The sequence below is a fragment of the Anopheles aquasalis genome, chromosome 2, assembly GCF_943734665.1.
Source record: "Anopheles aquasalis chromosome 2, idAnoAquaMG_Q_19, whole genome shotgun sequence".
NCBI classification, from domain to species: Eukaryota; Metazoa; Arthropoda; class Insecta; order Diptera; family Culicidae; genus Anopheles; species Anopheles aquasalis.
The window spans coordinates 14,370,001-14,395,711 of record NC_064877.1 but is presented as its reverse complement, the minus strand read 5'-3'; the positions used below and the strand labels follow the sequence as shown (position 1 = coordinate 14,395,711).

Genomic DNA, 25,711 nt, shown 5'->3' with positions numbered 1-25,711 from the left:
GAATGGTCGTTGAGGCAACGTATTACGATCGCAAAAGTGCAAGTGCACCATTATCACATTCTAGCAGAAGGGGAAACCCCTACTTTCCCTGTTGGCCAATGTTTGCCGACCCCTCGTCCCTGTGGCTGGAATTACCTTTTGTTTTGGTTAAAATTAAAAAAGAAAATGCGAACATCGACCATGACACTGAGAAACGCACTGGACAGGACCGAACCCGGGCGCTAAGAAGGGAGCCCTTTGTACCCTTTTTTGCAGGCCAGCCGTGCGTTAAGACACGTTTCTTCATCTTCGTGGCTTCGTGCTTCTGGCTGTTTGTGTCCGTGTGGTTGTGGTACGTGAGAAGACGAACCGAAACGAACCATCGAAAAAAAAGGGAAGAAGTTCTCTTCCCCTCACGAATCCCGCCAAATAAGCCGGCGGTCCGGCTGTGGTACCTGTTGCGTGCCGGCGGTACAGACACTGTATGTGCTCTAAGCGTTAACGCACTGGCATCGCGACACGGACGGGGGAACGATCGGGGATACTTTCTTCCTTTTTTTGCCCCCTTCTTTCTTCTCCGTGCCATCTCTGTTTCGCCCTCGATGCGCCTGCCTGCCTGCCGGTGGCACAGGTGGAAATGGAAGGCCTACGGGATAGGCCAAGCGGGACGGAGACCGGGGACGACCATATGTGGCGATTTCGATGATTTTACGTTGATGCGACCGGTCGCTTCCCGGCCGGCCGATCGTGACTGCGCGTGTCAGTCTAGCTTTGGCACCGGGCGCGCTACGAATCAACCTCTCCGATCCGTTCCTTCGCCTTACCTTGTCTCATTCAATAACGCATCATAATGTAAATATTGTGACTAGTAATTCGGCAATCGCGGACAACAAAGTATCGTTCGTTGGTTTCTTAAGTGATAGCGTATTAGCACAGATACGATCCGCCTTGGTGCAGACCAAAAAGTGTCTTCGTGTGGAACGGTAGAGATTAACGGCGAAATCGTCGTCGGACTCAATTTTGGACTTCGTGATTTACTTGGTGTGTTGGTGCGCCTTTGGCCTGGCTATCCATCCGATGTGACTGTGTGAAAACGGAACTCTTCCTTGTATGGCATGTGGCCCCCACCTCCCGCGGATTGAACAAGAAGAAAGTTAATGAACCGATGGCCAATCGCGGACACGGGGGTTGTCAGTCGATACAAAGCTCTCTGTCGCCACGATTCCTGTGGTGGCATTTCGTTTACTTTACCAGCAGCGTGCTGGTACTGGTGCTTTACACAACAGAAGTACCCGAAAGGATAGAAGTGCACCATCTGTCCGCTATTGTTGCAAAGTGTTGAACGAGTGACTGCTTGGCTGTTGTTGTTTGAACATAACATCCTGGAGCCGTCGCTCTAGCGGCTCGGGACGGGCTGGTGACTCAAACGCGTAAACGCTTGTTCTATGGAAACATGACGTCACATCACTTCCGCTAATGGTGGTGACCCAGTGTCAAAAAACGCGCACACGGCGGCGGGCGGCAGCCGTGCTGTTGAAACAACGTCCGTACACTGTCTGTCTGGTTTTTTTTTCGCGCTTATCGTCCAAACAACATCACTCATGATTTGTATCAATGAAATGACGTGCTAGGAGTTTTGTGGGTCCATGCGTTGGTTGCGTTGCTTGCGAGCCGCGCACCACGTAAACACGGATACACGTTGTGCTCGCTAGGAACTGCGATGGCCAGAGTCATCATCGCCATCCCAGGTGTGTGGTACCACGGCACGGTTTCTATAAATATTCTTGGTTGGATGTTTGCTGGGGCTACTTGCCACCGCCACGATCGTAACGGGTTAAAGGTACGCACGCCCGATCTCGGAGATCTCGCTAATCGTCCAGGTGTTGTTGATTTGACAGAGCGACTTTGGGGGGGGTGGTTGAAACTGGATGATGAGGGTGGTGGCCACATCCCGATGATATCACTCCAGTGTGAGCGAGCGTAAATCTGCTGTTTACTTGTCTGCCACGGCCTGTTTGGTTACGGATTGGATTGGAGGACGCGATCATAAAAGCGTTTCACACAACAGGAAATCCGTCTCCGATTTTTCGCGGATTTTCGCGGCACGATGTGTGGCTGCAAGGATTGGAAGGAGTGGTATAGTATTTGCGTTTCAGAGCGTCTTGAGAGCAGGCAGATCTGATCTGGTCCGGTTTGTGGTCCGCGGCCCAAGCTAATCGATCGTTTACACACTGAAGAGCGATCGTTGATCGGTTTTTTTTTATCTACAAAACACGGGAAAGGGGGGGAACGACGGTTCATCGAAACAAACAACGCTCCGTTATCGGTTTCGGTTTTGTCCAGTCACTCGGTGGGCGTCGCTTAGATCCGTTACACCCGGTGCTTAGTGTGGCCGTTCCATCTTTTTTTTCCTTTTCTGCGGCTGATGCTGTAAAGTGTCTGTATGTGTGTTTGTTTTGACAAACTCGGCTGCGTGCCAAAGGGGTTTAATTTTGCTTTCAAACAGAGAACTCTCACGCTACCGTGCCCGTGTCCTCATCCAGGAAGCTGGTTGCCGTCCAATCAAGGTGGTTCTAGGTGGCCGCAGTAGCCAGCAACATTCGTGGATTGATAATGATTGATAATTAGTAACCACTGGCTGGCTGACTGGCTGGCTGGAGATTGGCTTGTGTTCACCTCATCTCAACGTTCGTTCGCGCGAGCGCGCTCACGATCACGCACGATCACGGTTTGGATATTCCGGGTGTAAGATCGCGCACAGTGAAGGCCTCCCCCTTTTGCACACATACAACATTTCCCACGGGCATTGGGTCGCGCGTGCGCTGAGCGTGCTCGCTGGTGCCTGGTAGTCGATCTGGTTAGAATCGATCATGGTACGGTCTCGGGCGGATGGTGTGTTGTAGCGCTGGTGGATCGTCTGTTTGCACTGCTGCTGCGGTGTTTCCGAGTGTTTTTTGCGGTTGTGGTCCATCGTTTCGAAAGTGACAGTACCGGTGATGGTGACGACGAGTGGGTTAATGTGTTTCTGAACGTTTCAGCGAATTGTGAAACAATTCCCCTTAACCAGATATGCGGTAACTGTGATGATCGATCGAACGAACGGCCGTGCGAGGAGAGAAGTGTCAACTGAGAAACGATCATGGCGGCAAACAACGAAACACCGGAGCCCGGTCGGTCGCGCCTGGTGCACGAGGAACGAGGGCCAGCCAGCGGAGTGAGTACACCGACGAAAACATCCGAGATAACCATTATCATGCGTACGGTGCTGTCATCGTCGGCTGCAGCTCCATCGCAAACGGCAAACACCACCACTACGACCAAGAAAAAGAATCAACCCAACAGTGCTGTCGCCGGTGAAGAGCTGACTGTCGAAACGACCGACGAGACAACGGCAACGGTTGCTGGTCGGCCAGCGGTTGGTGGTGGTAACCGGATCGAGGTGACAACGAGCGTTAAGACGGTGCTGGAGTGTCCTGATACGGGCGCAGCAGCAGCAACGGCAGTGCCATCCTGTGCCGAATCCTGTGCCGAGGCGGCCGCTCTCGGGCTACTGTTGCAACCGGTTTTGAGTAAAAACTTTATTGCGCTCCTCAAGAGCGCCAACGATTCTTCGTTCGAGAATGTGCTCGAATTCAAGTCATTGCTCGCTGGCGGTGCTGGTAGGATGGGTGGTGGCAGTGGCGGCACTGACGATGATGGTTACGGTGGCGGTGCACAGCACACGAGCAAGCATGGTTTGAGCTCGGACTCTGATACGATGCCACACGATGACCGGCGCTCACCCTCGTTGGCCGCAGTGACGAAGAAACCGAAAACAAACGGACAGTGCCACGGTGGCGGTGAAGAGGGCCATTTTTCGTCGCTTCCAACATCGACTCCGATTAAGATAAGGATCTCGCGGGAGGAAGCCACAGGGCTGGCTGGTGGGTTGGTCAAGACCACCACGCAGGATGAGGAGGATCGATACCGATTGAATCTGCTCACACCGCCGGCCGACGCTTCGTTCATTGATTCCGATTTTGAATCGATGGAACAGGATCAGTACGATACGTGCAGCAGCAAGAGTAGCTCCCGGCATGATCACCACGAGCTGACGCAACCATCGACCCCTACCAAAGAGCAGTCAGCGATCGTCCCCCCCTTTTGCCCATCACCAACACCAACGGTGGACGAGATGGCAACGACGACAACAACCGCGACGATGGAGATAAATCGAACCCCCGGTACCCACCGGAAGGCATCCTCAACGAAGGCGTTCTTTGAGGAAGCACTCAAGACGCCGCTCGCCATCCGGAAGCACTTCCAGAAGCGGCGCAACTCGGAGCTCCCGAAACAATCATCCCACGGCAATCTGTTGCACTTTTTCTCGGCCAAAAAGAAGAGCAACAGCCTGGAGGGTGGCCTGAAGAGCCCACGGGCGAAACGATCGCTTACCACGCCGGCGTTGACGAGCGAGAACAGCTCGGAGAACGGTAGCAGCCGTTGCACCTCCCCGACCGCCCAGCTGCTTACCGAGGACAATCTGCGCCGGCTATCGGTGTCGTTTGCGGTGCGCAGTGGATCGGAAAGCCCCAATACGACGCTCGTGTGGGGTGAAAACTATGATTATTCGTTCGAGTGTGAACCCTCGCACTCGGATGTGGAGGAAGAGTGCGAAGACGACGATGGTGGTGTGGAGTTCGGCAATGGAGCGCCGGTAAGCTCGATGACACCGGTCCGGGAACAGCGGCGCGTTAGTACGAAGCTCGTTCATTTCGATGTGTCGCCCGATACATCGTACGAGATGCAGCCAGCGATCGTACCCAGCTTCAAGATCGATCCGGCACCTCGAGCGGGGCTGCTGGTGGGTTGTGGACTGATGGGTGCTGCCTATGAGACGGCTATGGCCAGCACGAGCTTCCTGAAGCGCTCCGTCAGTGATCCGATCAACTGTAAGGTGCGGAGCCATAGCTGCACCCCGCTCACGTCCGACATTGGCGAGTCGGATGAGGAACTGCTGGAAGGACGGGAGGATGAGGAGGACATGCCGATGATGCGTGCCGCATTGATACCGCTTCGACCGTTCACCAGCGTGCACCAGGCATCCGTTCGGAGTTTGGACAAAATTGGAGTAAGTTTGATACCAGACTTTAGGGCAGTAGAAGAGTGGTGTGAGCTCCACAAATTCCTTGTTCGTTCCGGACATGCTTTCACTTGGTAGTGGTGCGCATTTAATGGACAAGCACATCGATCTCTAATAGGGTGCACCGTAAAATGATTAAACGAATGTTCACAATCGTATAATCGATTGAAAAGTCTCTTGTCTCAGTGAGTGGAAACAGCTGTTGAACATTCAAACAGTGGTGCTGCGTGTGCCTGGCCACGTGTTCCGTGCGGTGATTCGCGGGGATTCACCACACCACCCACCAGCACCAGTTCGGTGTGGTTTCGCGCGGGTAAAAGTATCAATTACACGACCGTTCCAACCGGCAAAGAGTCGCGTGTTTCACGTTGCGAAGAGATGAACGCACCATGTTAACATGCAGGGCCACGGGCCCAAGACGTTGTTTACAAACAAAAGATCTGGCGTAGAAACATAATTTCATTCTCTTTCGCCAATTCACTTACCATCGCGGCTGAGGAGGGCAGGGATGGTAGCTTAAGCCTCCGAACATCTATTAAGGTGCGATTGTTTCGTTTCACCCTCGCCGTTCGGTGCGTTCTTTGGTGTGTTTGCGATTTCAGTTTAATTGGTGACGCCGATTGCTTGCGGCGTGAGGGAGCGAACGAGCGAGTGAACGATTTGTTTAATTATTGGTTCGTTGGATCAGTGTCCCAAGCACCAGACACACAGGCACGCGAAAGTGGTGGCAAAACTCAGTAAAATACAGGCGGTTGCACATACCCACTCTCGGTATGTTTGATTCTCACGGTCATCAACTACTGGCCCTTTGTTAGGTGCGTACCGTGCGTGGCCTTAGTGCAGTCGTTGGCACACGATGATCGCTCTGATTGAACTTAATGAGTGTGAGGATCATCACGATCGATGGGATGGGATGGGATGGGATGTGATTTCGATGGTAGTAAAGGCTTCGCCAGCTCGTTGATGGAAGTCCAGATTAATCGGAGTCACATGCGTAAGACACATGGCAATTCGGTGATGATCGGGTGCGTGTCTATTAATTTGGCAAAGATTAGACACTCGAGGTGTAATTTTGTTTTGCAATCCGGAGGTTTACAATTTTCCATTATTGGATTGAGCGAATCGAATTTACTAGCCGCAAGGGTAACCCACTATAGGCCCGGAAGCAATGTCAAGAATTTGCCGTTATTTGTATGATTCAAATGATTGAAAGAAGCAATGTGCCTCAAGCAGCTGAGGTCAGTTCTTTGTGTCAGCGAGTTTAATTTCCGGGCCATAAGATTTCATCATTTCGCTCGCTTCCATGCCGATGTTTAGGCAACACGGCAAGTCAAGCATCAAGCGATCTGGATTGTGGCAAGCAGTGTCCCAATACCCAGCTGGTGTTCATGGTCCACAGCACATACAGCATCTGTGATCAAGTGTCCATGCTTTGCTGTTGCGTTGCGTTTTACATGCGAGATTATAAACAACAAAACCCAGAATCAATAATCCCTATGCATAATCATAGCAGCCTCCAAGCGGCACTCGACAGCTGTGACCGATGTCCGGTGTTGTGTTATGAAGTGTGTGATGTGACACGAGAACCATGGTGATTAGAAACATGACTCGCTTATCAAAACCACGTATTCAATATTCGGCTAAAACCTGCTGAACCGTAGTTTCCTTCACCGCCGATGATGGATTGGTGGAGGCCCAGTATAAATATACGTTTCTCTTTTTTTCGGATGAGGTAGAGAACCTTCGAAGGCGATCGATCATCGATACGGGCGCATAACAGAGATCGAAACTACCGTGACTCTTGGTTAAACATCGATGAATGTTGTCACATTTGTGTCACATTTAGTTGTTCCGTTCCATTTTCTGCCCGAAACATGCTGACCACCGGAGATAGGAAGCCACTTTTTTGGATTTCCGTTGTCGGCGCATATGTAAACAGTTTTCAAAAAAAGGAGGGAACTGAACCCATTTGGTGTTTGTTGCTACTGATTTGATTGAGAGAAGAAGGCTGGTTGCAATCATGATTTGAAAGTAAACATACGACGAACTTGCCGGCGGCACTCAACTCTATCAGCACGCTTGAAAATCCATTTCGTTTGCTTAGGAGATAAGAGAAACCATCGGTATGTGGGAGAACGTCGGTAAACACGCAGCAATACGTGACCTTGTTCCGTTTTGTAAACATGCATCGCTTCTCTGCATTGCGCAGGTCGCTCTTACGCAGCGTCCGGAGGCTCTCGGAACGGCTTGTGGCTGGAGTCGATCGCTCCATCCCGGGCATCCGTTTTCCCAATCCCAACGGTGGCCGTGCGCACATGCAGCCCGAGCTTGCATGGCGGTTCCATTTCGGGAAAAGCACCACTGTCCACCACGATCGACGCGTGGAATGCACACCCCTGTTCAGTTTGCGAGGCGCAACATACATGCATTCTCTGATCTCGCGCAATCAGTCTGCGGTCGAGGTCTGTGAGTGCTGCATAACGATCGCGCCTGGCCGCCGGAATGGATGGAAATTACCTCGCAGATCAAGTCGTCGAGAGCCGTTACTTTTGTCGGATGCTTCCCACGATTCCGGCCAGGCGACGAACGGCACGTCGAATCACCGAGAAGGTGTCCGAAGTAGGAAGCGCCTCAGAAGTTCGTGAACTTTTGTGTTTGCTTTTAATGCTGCTGCACACCGGTAGACGACGCATGGGCATGGGCATTGGCACGGCACGATAAACAACTTGGCTGCTGGTGCTACTGCAACAATGTTGCAGCGATCGGCGAATGGTGATCGGAAGCAGCAGGAACGATCGTATTCATGGACTTCGTCTACAGGAAGAGAGAGAGAGAGAGTTCTGTGGCCGGGAACGATGGTGACACTGCGCAAGTAGCGCAGTTATCCAATTTAGCGTTCTGTTTATTGATGATCTTGGCGTTCCTGGCAGCAGCTGCCTGCCTGATCGCGTATCATGTAAATACGGGTTTTGCCGGAGTGATGGGCACAGTAGAGTTGAAGATACTGGTGTCGATGTCTGCTTACCTCGGGCGATGGTCTCTATCATCGGGGACCACACATACAAGCAGCGGGACAGTGCGAAAGATGTGTGCTCAGGGATGGCAAAGAGTCATAGAAGCGTGGTAGCGCCTAAACCTTCGCGGGGTCACGTGGCCTCGTGTGGATCTGGCGTAGACTGAAGGCAGGAATGGTGGAGGAACTACGAATGGATTTTATTTATATTGGCATTCGATGGGTAATAATGTATGAGCTCTGCTCTTAATTATCATATGGTTATAGACTGGATAAACCAAATGGGACCATAAACGGAAGACACATTAGATCACGAATGTCTCTTCCTTATGGGTAAAGGACGCTACCAGCGATGGATCCTTCGGTAGATAAGAACCAGCACCATGATACTTTGTTGCCAGACTCCCTGGCAGTGAGGGAGAATGCTCTATCAATGATAAATGGGTAAGATCGACAACTGTGTACAGTGTTCGACAGCTAGATCTACCCTATCAGTATGTGATGCTCATGTTCTCCGAAACGAACGCTAATTCTAGACCGCGCGCCGCGCTCTCTAGCTCCTCAGAATCCGGCCGATGCGCCCGATAAGACCCTAGATTGCCCTTGTATTTGCTGGAGCTATTTTTAGCTCCATTGTGGGAGGTTGGTGGTGGATGCTTTCCCACCCAGAGCGCTCTAGCCAGCCAGCCAGCGTATGCGGATCTGGCGTGGTTCATGGGAAACCCTCCCTGTGACCGATAAGATCGTAATGAGGCTCGAGACAAGGGCGTGTGCACACTGCAATTAGAGCACCACGCGCACTGGAACGCCGCAACACTCGAGCCGATGCCGGCACGGTTTGGTCGGGTTGGGCCACTGGCAGCATCCCCGTTTTCTGGCACGTGACGCACTAGACGCGTGTGGTATTACGATCGGTTTGGAATTTTGAAGTTTCCTCACATGAAATGTTTGGAAACATGTGTGTGGTGCCAGTCATCCCCCGGAACACTAGAGTGGCCGCACCCCCGACTGACCACCGAGTGTCTGCGGAAGGGAAAGAATGTTGAACTTCAAAGGCAGCGCTCAAAACAGCTGTTTAATCCGGCTGGCAATTAAAAGATCGCTGGCACTGGCTTTGCTCCCATAGGGTAGCCAGTGAATGAGGAAGAAAGTGGCTCGCGGCTTACAGAAGTGACCATTTCAAATGTTTCTCTTCAAAAATTAGCTTCCGTTTGGATCATGTTTTTGTCGGAATGGTTCAGGGGTTTTAATTCACCTCGCTTGTGAGGAAGCTTACTCTACACAATGTACCTTAGGATTCGTCTCCACTTTTTTCTATCTGTGGATCATTCATTTGATAATTAATTTCGGATTTTTTTGGTTTGAAAATTTTTAGATTTTTTTTATAATTTTTTTTGGTAAATCTCTTAATAATAATAATAATATTATATTTAAAAGTGTTCGCCGTTAGGCTAGACACAGTATCTTAAAACTATCCTAAAACTAAGGAGGATACTCTTGTGCAACGATCTTGGATGGGAATTTATTAAACTATGAAACACAAATTTCGCTTATTATTCCTTTCAAATTATGCTCTAACAGACCTTTAGGACTATTCTTTTCGTAAAAGTCTGTCCAATAAAGTTATTTTAAAATAGGAATAAAGGGGAGTAAGACCGCAACAAGTCTGCAACTGCATAAATGTAGGCCATAACCATAAATGGGCCGGGCTGCAGAAGTAGTTCAATAATTCGCTTGCCACATTCTTAACCCCCTTACTACCCCATCACCGACAATTCATCTTAACCCGACCGCAGAGAGCGAGAGAGAGGGCGCACAGTTATTTGAACTTAACCGTCACCCAAGAGAACCGAGTTCGGCCGGTTATGTTGTTGCACGGAAGCCAGCAAACCCGCGTACCATCCCGTCCGCACCACCACTCAACTCCGTACTCGTATGGGCTTCCGAGTTTCCCGGTCGCTGTCTTATTTTTTCTGCCGCTGAAATACGCATTCCACCGCCCCCCCTCAGGTCCGGGGACTTTCGACTTCGTGCGAAATTTATGCTTCGTTTATGAAACATTTATCAGCAGCAGCTAATGTTATTCCGGTGGCTTTTCCGTGCACGGGCGAACGAGGTTGGCAGTGAAAGAGATAAATCCACATCACCAACAGTTTCCCAACAGCGCTGGGCTAAAAGGAGGAGCGGGAGGAGGACCAGCTAGTCGGACGACCGACTCCTTATCTGTTGCAGGGGGTTGGCTTTCTAGTTTGGTACGCGCGCGGCATTGCAAACCGACCAGGGGGCTCGTTATGATGCTGTTGCTGCTGCTGATCGTCTAATGATGTATGTTCCTGGCCGCCACCTACCTTTTTTTTTGCTGGAACTGGAATACAAGCCAGGTAGTGCCGGCTGAAGTTCTTCGAGGGGAAACAATGCAATGCAATCCAATTTAGCATATTTGCATACACATTGGCCCACAGATCAATTGCCGGTAGGAGCCGGAAGAGCTGGAATGTACCGTTGGTTCGATGGGCATCATCAGCTTTATCGTAGCGGAGTGGACCCTGCCACAAGCACACACATCACGACAATCACCGGTAATTCAATCAATAATTATCTTTCCCGAACAGTAAACATGCAACAGATGAGGATGATGATGATCTCGGGGAGCTCTGGGACATTGGAGATGTGATGTTGGCCCTCAAACGATCGTTGTTTCCCCTCCGGAGACTCCCTCTTCTAACCGAGAAGGGGCACAAACCGGTACGGATCCACCTTTGGGTCGACCACGTTAATGCCAAGCTGCCAAGCTGGCCTAAACCCTAACGGCACCAGACGGCTGTCCGTTAGCTAGCGTGCGCTCTAGCGTTGACACGGACAGTATGCGCATGTTGATCGCAGGTACATTTGACGTGACGTCGGTGATCCACTTCTGATCGTGCTTTCCTCCGGAGCGCATACCAATGAAGGGAGTAATCGAAATAAAACATTCCAATAGCGACGAAATATTCGAATAATGAAATCAAAAAACCCCGAAACTCTTCTCCAACTCAACGCGGAACGAGGAACACGGTGAAACGGGGAGGTGATCCGTCCGTCCAGCGATCGTCGTACCGCTGCAGGTCGGACGGATCAGCCACCGTGCGGAAGTGAGACCTCAATTCCGTTCAATTATCTTAATTCGTGAAACACTAAATTGGGCGCGTTCGTTCGAGAGCCGACATGGTGCGAGGGCGGACGGTTGGTCCGTCGGTCGATCGGGCTTGGGTTGGATTGGATTTCCTGGTTCCAGGTTTGCGTGTGCCACAGCCACCCCACTTGGGGCTCGGGACTTTCACCTCAGCCTCTTCGCGGGGACTCATACGACCGGCGGAGAGGCAGAGGGGGTTCGTCATTCCATTCCGTGGCGATGCGTCGGTTGATTAGTGTGGGAAGCGGAGCATCCTCGGTGCAATGACGGTGGCCCTAGGCCCCTAGACAGGCTTATTACATGCCCTATCATGTTGGAAGGTCGGAGGTTCGCTTTCGAGAGCGCCTTGTACACATTTACGATCTTATTAAACGTTTATTTGCGATTGCGTTGGTGCGAGGTTTATACACTGTACTTTCTCCACAAAGAAGAATTTTATTGATGGGTAGAAGGGGGGGGGGGGGGGGGGGGGAACAAGGACTCATAAATTATGTTCCACAATAATTACCACAACATCATTCTGGTTGTTGGCCGCCACCGCCGTGGAATGTGTGACATATTTATCATTCAATTTTTGGCGTACAATTACCATCAACCCGACAGCCAGCCAGCCAGCCAGCCACAGAACAATCTTTAATCTTCCTACAACGAGCAACCGACTCCCAAAGTGGAGAGATAAATACGGTTTAATAATACGTTCAACATACGAATGTCGTGTAGTGTCGGGGACTCGTTTTTGGTGCAAATTACAAACCTCCGAAACCCGAACTCCATAAATCATTCCGCGCGCGCCGCGCGCGAATCCATTCCCCCCGGTCTGGTCGATTGGCAAACGATCACGTGCGTATGATAATTATACTCTCGCGATCGCTCTCGCTGCAAACCGGGCGAACGGCGGAGGAATTGATCAACCACGCTCGAAAGAGGGGGACAGCGAGCGAAAGGTTCAAATTTCAGCTCCGTTCGCGACATTGGACAGTCGATTCCACGTTTGTGGGGTTGTTTTACTTTGGTTTGGAAAAGAACACGTGTTAACGTGCTCGTGACAATCTGCGCAATAACTAAGGTGGCTGCTACCGAACCAATCCTTGGCGAGTTTCTCTTCCAAACACCACAATACCGATCGTGCCGGGCGCCATTTGGTTGCGAAAGGATCTAAACAGGTATAGAAGGATACGAACAACCTCGTAGGGCCCCCCTCGGTTGAGCAATGCTGCCGGATGCGCATATCTGCTAAACTGTCAGCGAACAACCATTTGCAGGATATGTCGAGCACGTGAAACTTCCGGTGCCCCGAAGGCTCGTCAACAACAATGGTTCCCCTTCCTAAATGCATTCATTACCGCACATTAACATACGCACACTGGATGGGTTGTGCGGGTCTTTTGTGAGTTCAAGATCCAGGGAGCCAGTCGGTCTGCTTTTCTTCAGGTTCATCCGTTTTCGGTTCTACCGTTTAGCACTCGTCTTTACCGTAAGAATACCGGGTTTGGGGGGGAACAGCATATTGTGGTGCGGCCAGTCTTTACGATTACCATTTCTGTTCGCCCTTTCGACGACGGTTGATCTCGTCTCACGGAGCACCGATCGCCCGTTTTGTGTCTGGCTTTCGAACAGTCGAGAGATATCTCTATGGCCACGCCGGTGCTGCTTCCACGCTTCCCGGTCTGTGATCGGTCTGTGCTGATACGTCTGGGTCTGGGATTCGGGGGAAGATAATTGTTACACCCCGCCCGGGTATTATTAGGTTAGTTTACAGAACGCGGGAAGCGGAGACTCTCACCATCATCATCATCATTCTCATCTTCCGGTGAGCTGTTGATAGACAAAACGGCTTCTTCTCTTCCCTTCTCGATGGCTGTATGATGATCGGGCTGGCCGGTAATGGGCAAGCCAAGAAGAACTGGAAACGAGAAAACTGGAAACAACTTTTCCATTCACTGCCATACCGCCAATGGGCACCAGTGGTGTGTGCGTATAGAATGTCACCGATTTTTATGTTGCTTTATGCGGTGGTCGTGGCCGTCTCCCTCATTAGTGCCAACCCAAGCGAAGCTGCGGGTTTTTCTTTCGTTTCATTTCGTTTGCTTTGCTGTGTGTAGTGGTAGGGGTGAGGTTTGTTGTTGCGGGTGGTCTTGCCTTTTGTTTTTCGAAGAAAAAAAAAAAACACTTTAACTGACCTGTATGATGGTGCACTAACTCAATACTTTGTGTTACAAATGGTATTGTAAATTTTATTAAAAAATGAAACAGACTGTAGACGGGTCAGGTCGAGGTGTTTAACTGGGGGTGTATGATGGGAAACCGTCATGACCTTCTACTAACACCTCAAGGCCGCACACATAAACCGAATCGCCATTGAATGAGCCGCTATGCTTATGCGGTACGCAGCACACCAACTATTAACTGCTACATTATATGCGAAACAAACCACTAAACCTTCCGAGAGGCTCGACTTCTTAAGCCAACATTCCCGGTTATAACCGGCCGCAATCGCGTAGCTGCGTACATAGCCGTTCAAACAAAGCAAAATTAGAAAGTTTTTGTGGGAGCGAAACTAACAAAAAAAAAAGCGAAACAAATCTCTTTTCCAGCTTTGCAACACTCCCAATCCGATCAGGCGGCTCGGTACCATCGCCCGGGCTTAGTCCGCCGGGGGTTCATCCAGCTGATAAAGTTTAAAACTGTGCGCGAACCGCTCATGGCGCGCGCCGTTTGATTAGTTTTGTTTGGAGAAAGTCTTCTGTCTTCTTAATCGTAAACGTTGCTGACGTTGACGCGATCTCGTACGGTATGTGTACGGTGCTTTTTGTACGCAAAAGCTGTTATGCTTGGGGCTGGAATGGAGTGTTTCCCATTTGTGGCCCACGAACAACCCTTCTGCGAGAGTGATATATCCGTTTTAATTAACAACAACAACAGCTCGCCAACCGTGGTTGGGCGAGGGCGAGTGCTGCAAAGAGCAGTATGCTCGAAAGTATCATTGTGAAAGGCTCGTATAAGAACCGATTTCGATAGCCCGGTGATTCGTACTGCGATATGGCACATTGTGGCTTTGTGCTGCGTGTGTTGTTTGTGCTGTTTTGAAGGCTGCTGTCACGCTAAGCCGGCTCGCAAGTCACTTTCCATGCTACGATGTGCAACTCCACCGTGAGCTGCATCCGATCAACCCGGTGTGTAAACACGGTGGGCCTCACGTGCCATGGTCTCAGTGAAATCTTTTGCCAACTTTCAATAGTTGGTGCTACTGTTGCTGCTGAGCACGAACGATCGTCTTGCAGACCAAAACAAATCAAAAAGTGCTGACTAATCTAACTCTCGATCTCTCTCTCTCGTCTTTTCTCCCGTTACAGGTGAGTGCTCCAAATCTGCTAGAAGGCATGCATGATGACGATGGCACGGATGAAGTAAGTATAGCCGCTGCTAGACACCTAATCCCCGGTCTACTCTATAAGTCGCGATGCGATCACCACACGATCGTTAGATTTCACGCCAATACGACACACACAGAGACGACGGGTATGCTGTACCTTTGGGGCTATTAATTGAGTCTTCAAAGTACTAGACACTCACCTTACGATGGCTGGGAAAGAACTAGAGCAGCAGAAATGGCATGGCAAAGGCAAAGCTGTAGAGAGCCTCATTACGAGTTCGTGCGAGATGGCGCATAAAGCAGCAACACACCACCTAACACGACCATATCTCGATGATCCCTCGGCGAATGCAAGAAGAGCGAGACCGTTGAAGCAGACCGACACCCTCGTGCGTGCGTCATACCTTCCAGGATCGGGTCGGCTTTAAGTTAGGAATTGATCGAGGAGGAGCGTCTACTCTGTGCTGCGCCGTGTTCCCATATCGAAAGCATCGGCTGCTCCCACGGACCCCACGGTCAGATCATTAAACTGCCAAATTGGCTTATTAACGATAATATGCTTGTTCGGAGCGCTGTAGACTAGGTTAGATCCCACCGGTTCTTGTACGACTTACGGGCCCGGAATGGGAAAACTGGCTTGATTGCAATGCTGGTTGGTGGAATGACCATATTAGTTACGGCCACCAAGTGCTTCAAGATCTAATGTTGAATAGGTCTTGGCCCTTCTCTCTGTCTCGCGGTTACACATCGGCCGGACGTCTGTGATGGATCTGGTTGAAGCGAAGAATGGAATTCTGTTTTCAAATACGAGTACGTTTGAAATCCAACCTCCATTCCATCTGTTTCAAATCTTTCCAACCGTCTGTTGACCAAAAACAGACGAACGAACCACACGATCACGTCCACCGATGGGGTAGCAGATCTCAAGGTGAATCTCCAACTCCGGCAACAGCCTTCACGATTCAATCATCAGCCGCCGCATATTGCGCTCGCCGCTGACTCACCGATTTCGTGGTACGGTGCTGCTGGTGGTGGTGCTAGTTGTTTCACATTAACTTCATAACATCATTTGTTGGCGGCACAGCAGTTTTGATGTGCTGCGCTCTGTCCGCTGCGGACGAAGCGATTCGTCTTCCCAGTGCGATGCGTATTCCTTCGACATTGTGATCACGTGAGAGAGCGAACGGTGAAGAGCGAACTCTTATCTCATCTCGTCGCTCCGATGTCGTCGTCGTCGTTGTTGGCCACCGCATCTTCGCATCGCACTGAACCAACCCGACAGAAATCCCAGACGGGCTACGGATCTGCTCACTCACGGCGGAGAGCGAAATCAAAACGTGGTGCGTCGGAGAGAGATCTTCTAACGCGGCGCAGCACACGAACCATTGTGGGGGCCATCGTGGCGTGAGAGTCGAAAGAGAGATCAGTGGGACCGAGCTGGGATGGCCGTGGCCACAGATTTTTTAGTTCCCAGTTAGAAGCCATCCGTGGAGGGTGGTTCTTAGTCGTTAGGTCCGCCCGGCGGTAGATCGAGACAGTACATAAAGTGTCCTTTAATCGCTCAGAAACTATATCGTACTAGTGGGTATCTGTTGAATGGTTTTCTTTAAAAGAATGAGGTTTAATGTGTCCGGAAGAGTGGTAATTGTGTGGTCACGTTGTGGTTGTCGACAGCTGCTGCTCGTGGGGTTCGCAAACGTTCCATTCAACGGACCCCCAACAAGGAGCACCAGCACAGCATATAATGGCTTCAACGGCAGTGAATTTAAAGCGCGGGGTGCGTGTTTGTGTCACATGTTATCCTGGCTCTTGATTGTACTCTACTTCTGGACCTGCACCCTCATACCATAGGAAGCACTTGGCTCAAGCGAGGGTGAAACCAAACTCCCTCCTGCAGGCCGCAGGTTTTCTGAATTCGGTTGTGGCTTCGAGTCAACCCTTGGACTGTTAACCGTCATTTTGGGTGGTCAAAGACCCCTCGGTGACTTATGCGTTGGTTCCGGGTGTTGGTGAAGCCATGGTAACTGCGTAGCGACCGTGCTTGCGCACTTAGCCAGTCAGTCAGTTAGTCCGTCAGTCGATCCTGGCACGCGGAAGGAAGTGCTCCAACACGTACAACACCGGAGAGGGTGTTAGTGTTTCTTTTTTGTTTTCTTCTACACTTTGCTGTCGCTTGTGCAATTGTACACCGTGATTTGTTGGTGCGCTGGTTAGTTGAATGTTGATTGCGCGCACCACAACCACCGAATCTCGACTGCAACACAACGTCAGCGCCAGCGGGGTGGGATGGATCGTGAACCATCGTGTTATGCTTTCCTCGTCGCAATAGAGCGAAGTTGAGTTGTGTTGTGTTTCTTGTGTTGTGCAAAAACAAACACCCTGGTATGCGCGTCTGGCCTGTGGTTTGCCCAAGAGATGTGCGATTGTAAGCGATGTGCAGCGGCGCGGGCACTCGAGCGAAAGCGCCATGTTCCGGGGGCTGCTTCGTGTGTCCGTCGAGAGTGGTCCCCGGCGTGTGTTTTCTAGTCGAGCCAGGAGGACAGGGCATGGCCCCCGTCTGATGATGGTGGTGCGGGTGCTGGAATGGAATGCTTGGCCACGGCACAAACCAAAACACTTGGATTAGTTCGCCATCGACCGCGGCTACGTCGTGGTTTCGTCCAGTCCCTAGGTGATTGTGGTTCGTCGTGTCTCGTGTGCGATTGTGTGAATGGTCGGAACCGGAAAAGGGAGAAGTGTTCCTGTAGTTAAAGGGGCGGCCGTGTGCGTGCTAGTGATCGTTGAGAAAGTGAAAAGAATTTCCACAACAAAGTTTCACTCCCTGGCTGCAATCGCAGCGAAGATCGATGTCAAGTGTGTTGTCTTATGTAACTGCTTCATTCAATTCTGTCTGCCCCTGTACGCGAAAGTGTCTAGTGTTTGTTCCAACAAAGCGATAGTTTAGGGTACCGTTCTGTTGATCACTTCCACAAAGAAATGAAGATCATACGGTGGAGCTTTCTTTTAGCGGAAAATGAATTCCCAGGGCAGCAGCGCACATAATGACCTCCCTCTCTCTCTCTCTCGTCCTGTGGGATTGAACGGCCCGCTCGCTGGAGTAGATTAAAAAATGATTGAAAATATGAGATGAATGTGGACGACGACGACGACGACGTGTAGAGCACGGCGATCGCGCGGTGCGCGGTGCTGCCGATGCCGGTAATCGTTTGTTGATGACCAGCAGGTTTGACTCGAGACATCGACCGCTTCCGCTTTTCTGTCGCTTTCGTCCGCATTCATGCTGCGGCGGTTTGTGAGAAAAAACCCCTCGACGACGACGAGGAGGAGGAAAAAAGGGAAACGCTTCGGTCGGTTCTTCAGGTTGCTAGTAGGAGCAGCGGCGGCACAAGAAAGTCACGAGCAGCAGCAGCAGCAGCAGCACCGGAGCATCATCATGAGACCGGAGCTGGGGCATGGAGAGACCGCAACCATCGCGCCCGCGTCCCGACAGTCCGACATTGTGCTGTACGCGGTGGCAGCTAAACCACTTTCTAAAGATGGAATAATTATGATTGAAAGCATAAAGCCGCCTGCCTGCTCGTGGTTGCCTGCCGCGTGGCCGCACGCGGGGGATTGTTGTCGTCGTGCCGTGCCTCCAGAGAGTGCCGCTTAGCTTGGCAGCAGCAGCAGCAGCAACAGCGGCAGCAGTTTCTCTTCTCCAGACCAGGATGGAGGTTTTCGGGTCTCGCTGTGGGATTTATGGGCACACAGAAACATAAAAGAATAATTTTCTGCGCATCTTGCTGGCCATCAGAACGCGACAACCGTGGCGAGGAATGAACCATCGTCAGCCTTATCGAACGCACGAACCAAAGGCGTACGATTACGTAAAACATAAAGCTCGAACCGTGCAAGCTGATGATCGCGCTCACTAGCGAGCTGTTTATGGCTGCATTCTGTCACGATCATGAATGCGAACGCGAGGAGCGGCCGAGTGATGGCTTGCAAAAGTGCCGATTTCGCGCAAAGTGTTTATCACCCCCCCGGGGGCCACAACGCTTGTGCCTTTATTGGGTCACGGAGCAAACTGCGATACGAGCGAGCGAATGGGCGAGCGAGCAAGTCGGCAGTCAGTGACAGATGAGGGCATCAGGGCCAATCCGCTGGTGCTCGGTTCTGATTAGAAGCATTTTGTTTAAATGAATTGCTCGAGATGGTTCTGCGCTGTACACCGAATCTTTATGCTGATCGTCCGTTAATCAAGCTTAGGAGGTCGCTCGATCACCGGTCGGTTATCGGTCAAGCAGCGCTCCTATCATTCTTAGTAAAAGTTACTAATCCACATCTCTCAACACAGGCAGGCAGGCAGATAACGGAGTCCTAGTTGAAGGGTCACAAGGGTGTGATGCAGAAGGTAGAGAGGGGTGCGACTAGATGTGACTTGTGGTCACCCAACCGGGAAGCACATTCGTCGTCGTCGTCGGTTACTGACGTGTACCGAGCTGCAACTTGAAATCTCTCGTCCGTGAAACTGATTACTACCCCTTGGTTCTCCTGGTGGTTTGTTGGGACACCCATCCCATGGGAACCATAAGGGCTCGCCGTCGTCATGCTGGATTCGCAAACGACTCCAAACGGTGCACCTTTTTGCTCGGTCCTTGGGTTTCGGCTGAGGGCGCATATATGCAGCCGCGACGCAACGATGCGTTCAGTGCAGAATGAGTTCAACGCTTATAACGTTTCCGGCCAAGGTTACGGATACGCTCGATGTGCCACCGACGACGACGACGACCTGAGACCTCTGAGCGAATGCAGTGGACCATCGGTGGATGTGAGAGATCGTAGATCGCACACCGATTAGCATCTTCAGCAGCAGCAAGCGCGATGTGATGCAACCGGCACTGCGTTTAACGGCCCTTTTTTTTGGGAGGGCGAACAATGCAATTTGGAATTCAAATGGTTGGCCAGTTTGGTCAATTACCATACGAAAGAGAACCACTACACGAGTTGGACGAATGAACGTTTCGGTTCTAATTATCACCAAACGGTGTCTGTTATTTCAAATGCTTCAACGCACATTAGCTAGCTGGTCTCGTTGCATAGTCTCCAGGAGCAGGCAGCGGACACATCATCATCGTGGTGGTGGTGACACCTGACACTGATCAGTCGGTCGGAACCACTCTAGAGATCTTCGCCAGCGACGACGATCGTATGACCTGTCCATCAAGCGAAGATCATGCTCATCATCATCATCATCAGCAACACCATCAGCTGGGCGGCCGATGAGAAGGCCGATTACGCGCGTGCCCCTCGTAATCACGCATTATCACCAACGTCTATCTCTAGCTACAGCGGCGATCATCGGCACAGACCACAGTCCAGTCCACAGTCTGCTACTGTTGTGTCAAGTTGTGGCGAGCCAGAGAAGCGAACAAGAAGACTCACTTTCGTCGTCGTCGAGGCCTTTCGCGTGGAATCTTGGCCATCGGCGTCGTTATGCGCACCCCAGCCACGGATCCAGCCAGGGAACCAGGCCAATTGGCCAAGCATGCGTAATGGCGTAATGGATGCTATTAGAATAAATTATTTTTCCCGCTTCTAAAACCCGTCCGCGTTTGGGGGGAGAAGCATCATCATTATGACCGTCGCTGTCTCGATGCTGCCTCTAGAGTCGCCGCACTTCTGGTTGTCGGTCGTCTTGTGGCGGAAACTAAACTAAATCATATTAGTGACCATTTGTTAGTAAACGGGCGGTGGCGTAATTTAGGAAACATCGCCAAGAGTTTCGAGAAGTCGCAGCGTGGCGCCAAGTTGCTACAGATTGCTGTCACCTGTTTGTTCGTGATGCACACCTGGGGCGGGGGAACCGTTCTTAGTATTCTGTCGGACCGGATCGGTGAATTCCTTTTGTTGTGTGTCTGATTTGGATGGTTTAATTATGGTGATTGGTCTCGAGCTCGAGCTAATTCGTGCCATTCGAGTGCAATCTCAGTATGTCTCGGTACTGATTGACACATCGTGACATCGAGACTGGATACTGGGTGTACTTGGGACGGTTTTAGTCGATCATATCGAGCATAGCATCGCGGCACACCAACAGAGATGTGTATTACGTCACCGAGAACCGACTGGTGCCCCCGGAAAAGGAAAATATGGAACATTCCACTCGAGAGGTTTATTGCACTTCACTTCTTCACCTCGAAACATTCCAACAATTCCAATCAAAACCCCGCGAATGTTAACTCGATGGTGGCGCGCCTCGCCATTATGCTGTGTTTGCCGCAGCAGCAGCTTCCCTTTTCAGTTGCCGCACGCACGCAGGAGAGGATGGCTACGAGAGCATAAAACAGAAGCGAGCACAGAGCAGCAGAGGACCGCTTGTATGTGCGCTCCTCCCTGCTGAAAGGGTAACCTAATGGCGTGCAAGAACAATAATTGGTCCACTTTACCAATTACCAATTGTGACGACGACAACGACGACGACTGTCGTGGTTCCTTCAAGGGGTTCCTGGCATGGATCGTGGGGCATCAAAGGCGCTTGGCCCCGAACTTGCTCAGGCATCTGGTGGCCGCCGCCGCCGCGTACAACTGTAACCACGGCTCGTTACGATTCGAATTTGGTTTTTACTCCCCGCTCGCTTCCCCTTTTTGTCCATGGTGTTTGATGATGCCTTGGCTGGCTCGCCATTGTCGATGGCTCCATTGTTGTTTTTTTTTCGGCGGAGGGGGGGGGGGGGGGGGGCCCGGCGTCTGGCCACTTTCGAAACACCCTCGGTCCGCCCTCGACGGTCCGCGGAAAATGCGGATTTGCTACGTCGTGCTTTCCTTCCACCTTGAGCAATCGTCGCGTCGAGACGAAGCCAAACGAGCTACAACCGATGTACGGCTGTACGGTTTTGATGGAAAAAGGTTGAGACCAGCGTAGTACCGGACAGTGCTGCTCGGTTGTTGTTGTTGTTGTTGCGAGACCAACAGGAACTTCCTTCCGGCCATTGAAGGCCATTTTAACCGTTGTCTGCCGACGTCCTGCGTGTGGCAAGCGAGGCAGTTAACTGTTTAATAAGCAATCGGTTGGCTACGAGGTGGATATTTGTTGCCAATCGTGGTTACATTGTCTCTGCAGAGGTTTTGTGCAGCCATTTTATTACCGACCATTTGAGTTTCTTCTCGGGCTCGCGCGACACACGACAATCTGTCTGATTCATGATGGTCCGATTCCTCATCCTTGGGTGCCGTGTATTATGTGCTTCTTTGACAAGAAATTTGAGGCCATCATTTCGTACTTCTGATGACCTTCGAGTTCTTCCGCCCCGCCCCTGCATTGATAACACTAATCGCAGACGTGATGGAGATGGTCTAGAACAATCGAACGGACTGGGAATCACTTGCTCGACGCGATATCACTTGCGGTCTTGTGTTTTACTCCACAATCACGGCTGACGACGCGACAAAGAATCAGCACCAACAAAAAAATGGCTCCAATAACCCGAGGAGCAGTCCAACAATCGCACATCGTCCGATGACTGTTTTGTGGTGCTGCTACTCCCCGTCGTCGTCGTTGTTGTTGTCGTTTGTCTCAACAAATTGGAAATCGTTTCGACCTTTATTTTGTTTTATTTTTTTTTGCTTGTACGCCATGATGTTGGCCACGGTTGTGAAGACCTCAATTTTGCACCTCATGTGTTGTCGTCGTCGTGGTGGTGCGGATGAATGTCTGGCGTTATTCCAATGGGGGTCATCGAGCATTGGGTGGAGCCTCACGTCGTCGTCGTCGTCGTGGCCATCGAGGGATCAACAACTCTCTCTATCTGTTTGCACCTGAGACAAGTGATGCTCCTCACGTACCTCACGATGGTCGATGGTGCGCTTGTGCTGATGTGAAAGAAATGCAACACATTGTTATTTGGTGTGGGATCGACGACGATGACGACGACGACGTTGGATGATCGTATCTGTCGATCGCCACCGACACGTTGTGGGAGTGCCGGGCACGCTCTGTAAACTAGGTCTGGAACATTTACATCAATCTGTGTCCTGTCTTTGTTTCTTCGTGGTAAATGACCTGACAGACGTTCCAGCGGAAGGGGAATTTCCTTCGAGATGATGTGACGCTCGCGACGTCCTCGTTTCGTGGGGATTCCGGAACTGGGGAACTCTCTCATTAAGACGTCTACATTCCCACCGATTACTTCCGCTGAGGTGTCGAGAGTCGAACTGAAATGAAGGTCGATGCTGCGTGTGTGTCGAGCACAAGATCGTCAGATCGTCGCCGTCGTCGTCGTCGTCGTGGTGAGCATATTTGCACGATCAGCCATTCAGTTGTTGCTGGTGCTACTGTTTGGAATGCATGCGTGCTCTTTGGTGTACTGCACTGCGGCGATCCATGCGAACCTCGGCGACATGCTTCGTCATGCAAAAGCATGAATGGTGGATGCAGTTGCTGCTTCTTCTACGCTGCACGTTTTCTCATCGACCATGCCGCGATCGTTTCCAGGAACTCGCAGCTCTGTGTCTCTGGCAGTAGCACCCCGACGGAGGCGAATTTGTTTGTAAATTCAGAAATATCTAATGTCCAGACGGCGCACAGAGAGAGAGAGAGAGTGAAGAAGCGAAGAGGTTCAGCGGCGACATCAGAATATTCTCGGCATCGTCGGCCTCTGAAGTTGCGTTGGTAGCATTAAAACGATGAAGCACTGCCACTGCTGCTCCAGCACGGTCTGTGAATCATTAGGGAGAACGCAATCGGACAAATTGGCTTCAATGGGATGATGGTGCAGGGTATCGCGAGCGTCCCCTCTGCCCGTGAGGATTCTATGTTTAGCCGAGTTCATTCATCGGTTCGGCCGTGTCTTATAGAGATCAGATGTTGCGGCGAGTGGACTGGAAACAATTATTTGAAACCCTGCTTGCGATCAAAGCGATGCAGCATGAGAAGTAAACGGTCTTGCCATCGCGCTTCCATGTGCCCGTGAAGTGATCGGGACTTGAAAACCGATTTGGGAAAGGATTTCCTGGTTTTTTTTGGCTGAGACGGTTTTCTGGTGACGGATCTCCGTAAACCACACTCGCAAGCCCCAGATAGCCCATCCCATCAAGGCGAAAACCTCTCCTGGCAATCGCCAACGCGACAAGTGGCCATCTGTTATTCCACTTCCGTCCCGGTGGGGGGGCCCGTACAAACAAATGCAAAGTACGAATACACGTCGAGCGATGCGATGCAAATGAAGCTAAAACAATAAACTTATGCGGTCTGGTCGGTCGGACGGTCTGGCAACATCCCGCAATCACTCTCACTCCCCTCTCCTCCTTTGGTCCTCTGGTTTCGTAACAGCAGCAGTTCCGAGGGCTTCCGTGGCCGTGGTCGTGGTCTTGCGCGTGCAGCTTTGCATAAGGGAAAACAGTCATAAAAATCATAAAAATGTCCCTCTGCTACTGGCTGCCGTCGTTGCTGCTGCTGGCAATGATAACTTTTACGGCCCCGCATTGAGATGAACTCTGATGCACCCGACAGTGGAGGAGAGTTTTCATTCGGTGCCCTATAAATGCGTAACACAAAGGGAAGGAAAGCTGTGCATAATTTATGTTGGAAATGTAAACCAAAAAAAAAAGGAATGAGATGAAATGCGTCTCTTCGACGAAGAAATAGCATCATGATGGCACTATTTGGTGAGATCTTCCTCGAGAAGGTGTAGATCGTTAACCCAAATGGTTTCGATCTGGATTGTTTGTCTAAAAATAGAGGATTTTCACGTCTGCCCGGACTTATGGTTCCGGCTGTCTATTATGGACTTCCCCATATGTCAGCGATCCTCAGTGAGTGATCTTCGAACAGCCCTCGAATAGGGAGCGGCACCATTAGTGGCGACCCTTTTTGCTTTTAAGAAACAGGCCTCTCATCGACAATAATAGCTTATACTGACTGATCTGATGATGAGTGATGACTGAATGGTGATTTCAAAGAAACGCTAAAACGATGCTCTCGTCGTTAGAGCACCCCGGGCACTCGATGTGGATCGACCTACAATCAACGCGCAATGTCTAATCGCACAGCGCACGCTCCCTTGACGTCGGCTAGCTAGAACATCAAAATATTATGTTTATTTTGCGAAGCCATTCCGTCTGCCCGAGAGGATGCCCTTCATAGGCCCTGGACACACACCGTCACACGCCGGTTGCATGCCATCTTCTAGCGCGATCCTTTCAATCACTGCTTATCATCAATGAGCTGCTGTGTGTCCGTACGATCCCTCGTAAACACACTATTCGGATCCACATTCTCCACCCTAGCAAATCCCCTGTGTATCAGTCACAGCTAATCAGCAACAGCGGTAGCGCTTGCGCGATCACACACCGTCGATGACGATCGCCGATGCTGGTGGTCTGGGTGGTGAGAGCAACGTTTTCGAACCTCAGCCAGCCAGCCAGCCAGCAAGCCAGCTAGCCTGTCCGGCACCACCTGTGGTGCACGATCGACCGTTAAGTGGTTGGTGGTCGGCCAGCATCAAACTCATTATCCGATCGCGCATCGCTCGGGTGAAGCTGGTCGATAAAGCACCAATTGATCTCACATTATACGATGCGGCACCGGTGGACACCGACGCTTCCCCTCTGATGGGACGGCTGATGGTCAAATTAACAGAATATCATTTTCAACTGACACGCCGGCAGTGACCGGCGGCGCGCCCGTCCGCCCGCCCGGTGATGATCACTCTTCGAATGGCGTCGACAATGGGCGGTGCACAACACGGGCTCACGGCTGCGTGCTGCGGTGTGTGTCGCATAAAGCAGAAATGTTTATCAACCTTTCAGGCTCCACAGGAGTCCCCGCGGGCACACGGATCACAATCTCCAATTGCTGCGACGTCTCCCCCCCCCCCCCCCCCCCCTGTGTGTGCGATGGGCACATAAAGCCACATAACTGAAATCCATCGTGGTGATCGCCGACGGAGTGGTGGTGGTAAACCGGGGGTGTTTGAAGTTAAATTAAATAAAATACTGTCTCCCTACTCCTTGGTCGCGGGTTCGTTGTAATCGTAAACCTGCGTTGTGAGCGTATGCAGCCGACAGAAGGAG

At 51.1% G+C, this 25,711-nt stretch overlaps 1 protein-coding gene across 2 annotated transcripts in view; it reads left to right on the top strand.

Annotated features, from left to right (window-relative positions):
• The window catches only part of LOC126570208 (regulator of G-protein signaling loco), a 39,496-nt gene that overhangs the window by 7,156 nt on the left and 6,629 nt on the right, over positions 1–25,711 (top strand). The window contains exons 1-2 of one of the 2 annotated variants that reach the window (XM_050227792.1): positions 2,862–5,089; positions 14,640–14,693. The exons of the other annotated variant lie outside the window; for it this stretch is intronic. Of the exons in view, the coding sequence (XP_050083749.1) occupies positions 3,119–5,089; positions 14,640–14,693 (2,025 nt within the window). The 5' untranslated portion in view covers positions 2,862–3,118. Of the gene's footprint in view, positions 1–2,861; positions 5,090–14,639; positions 14,694–25,711 lie in introns of those variants that run through there. 2 annotated transcript variants of the gene reach the window in all.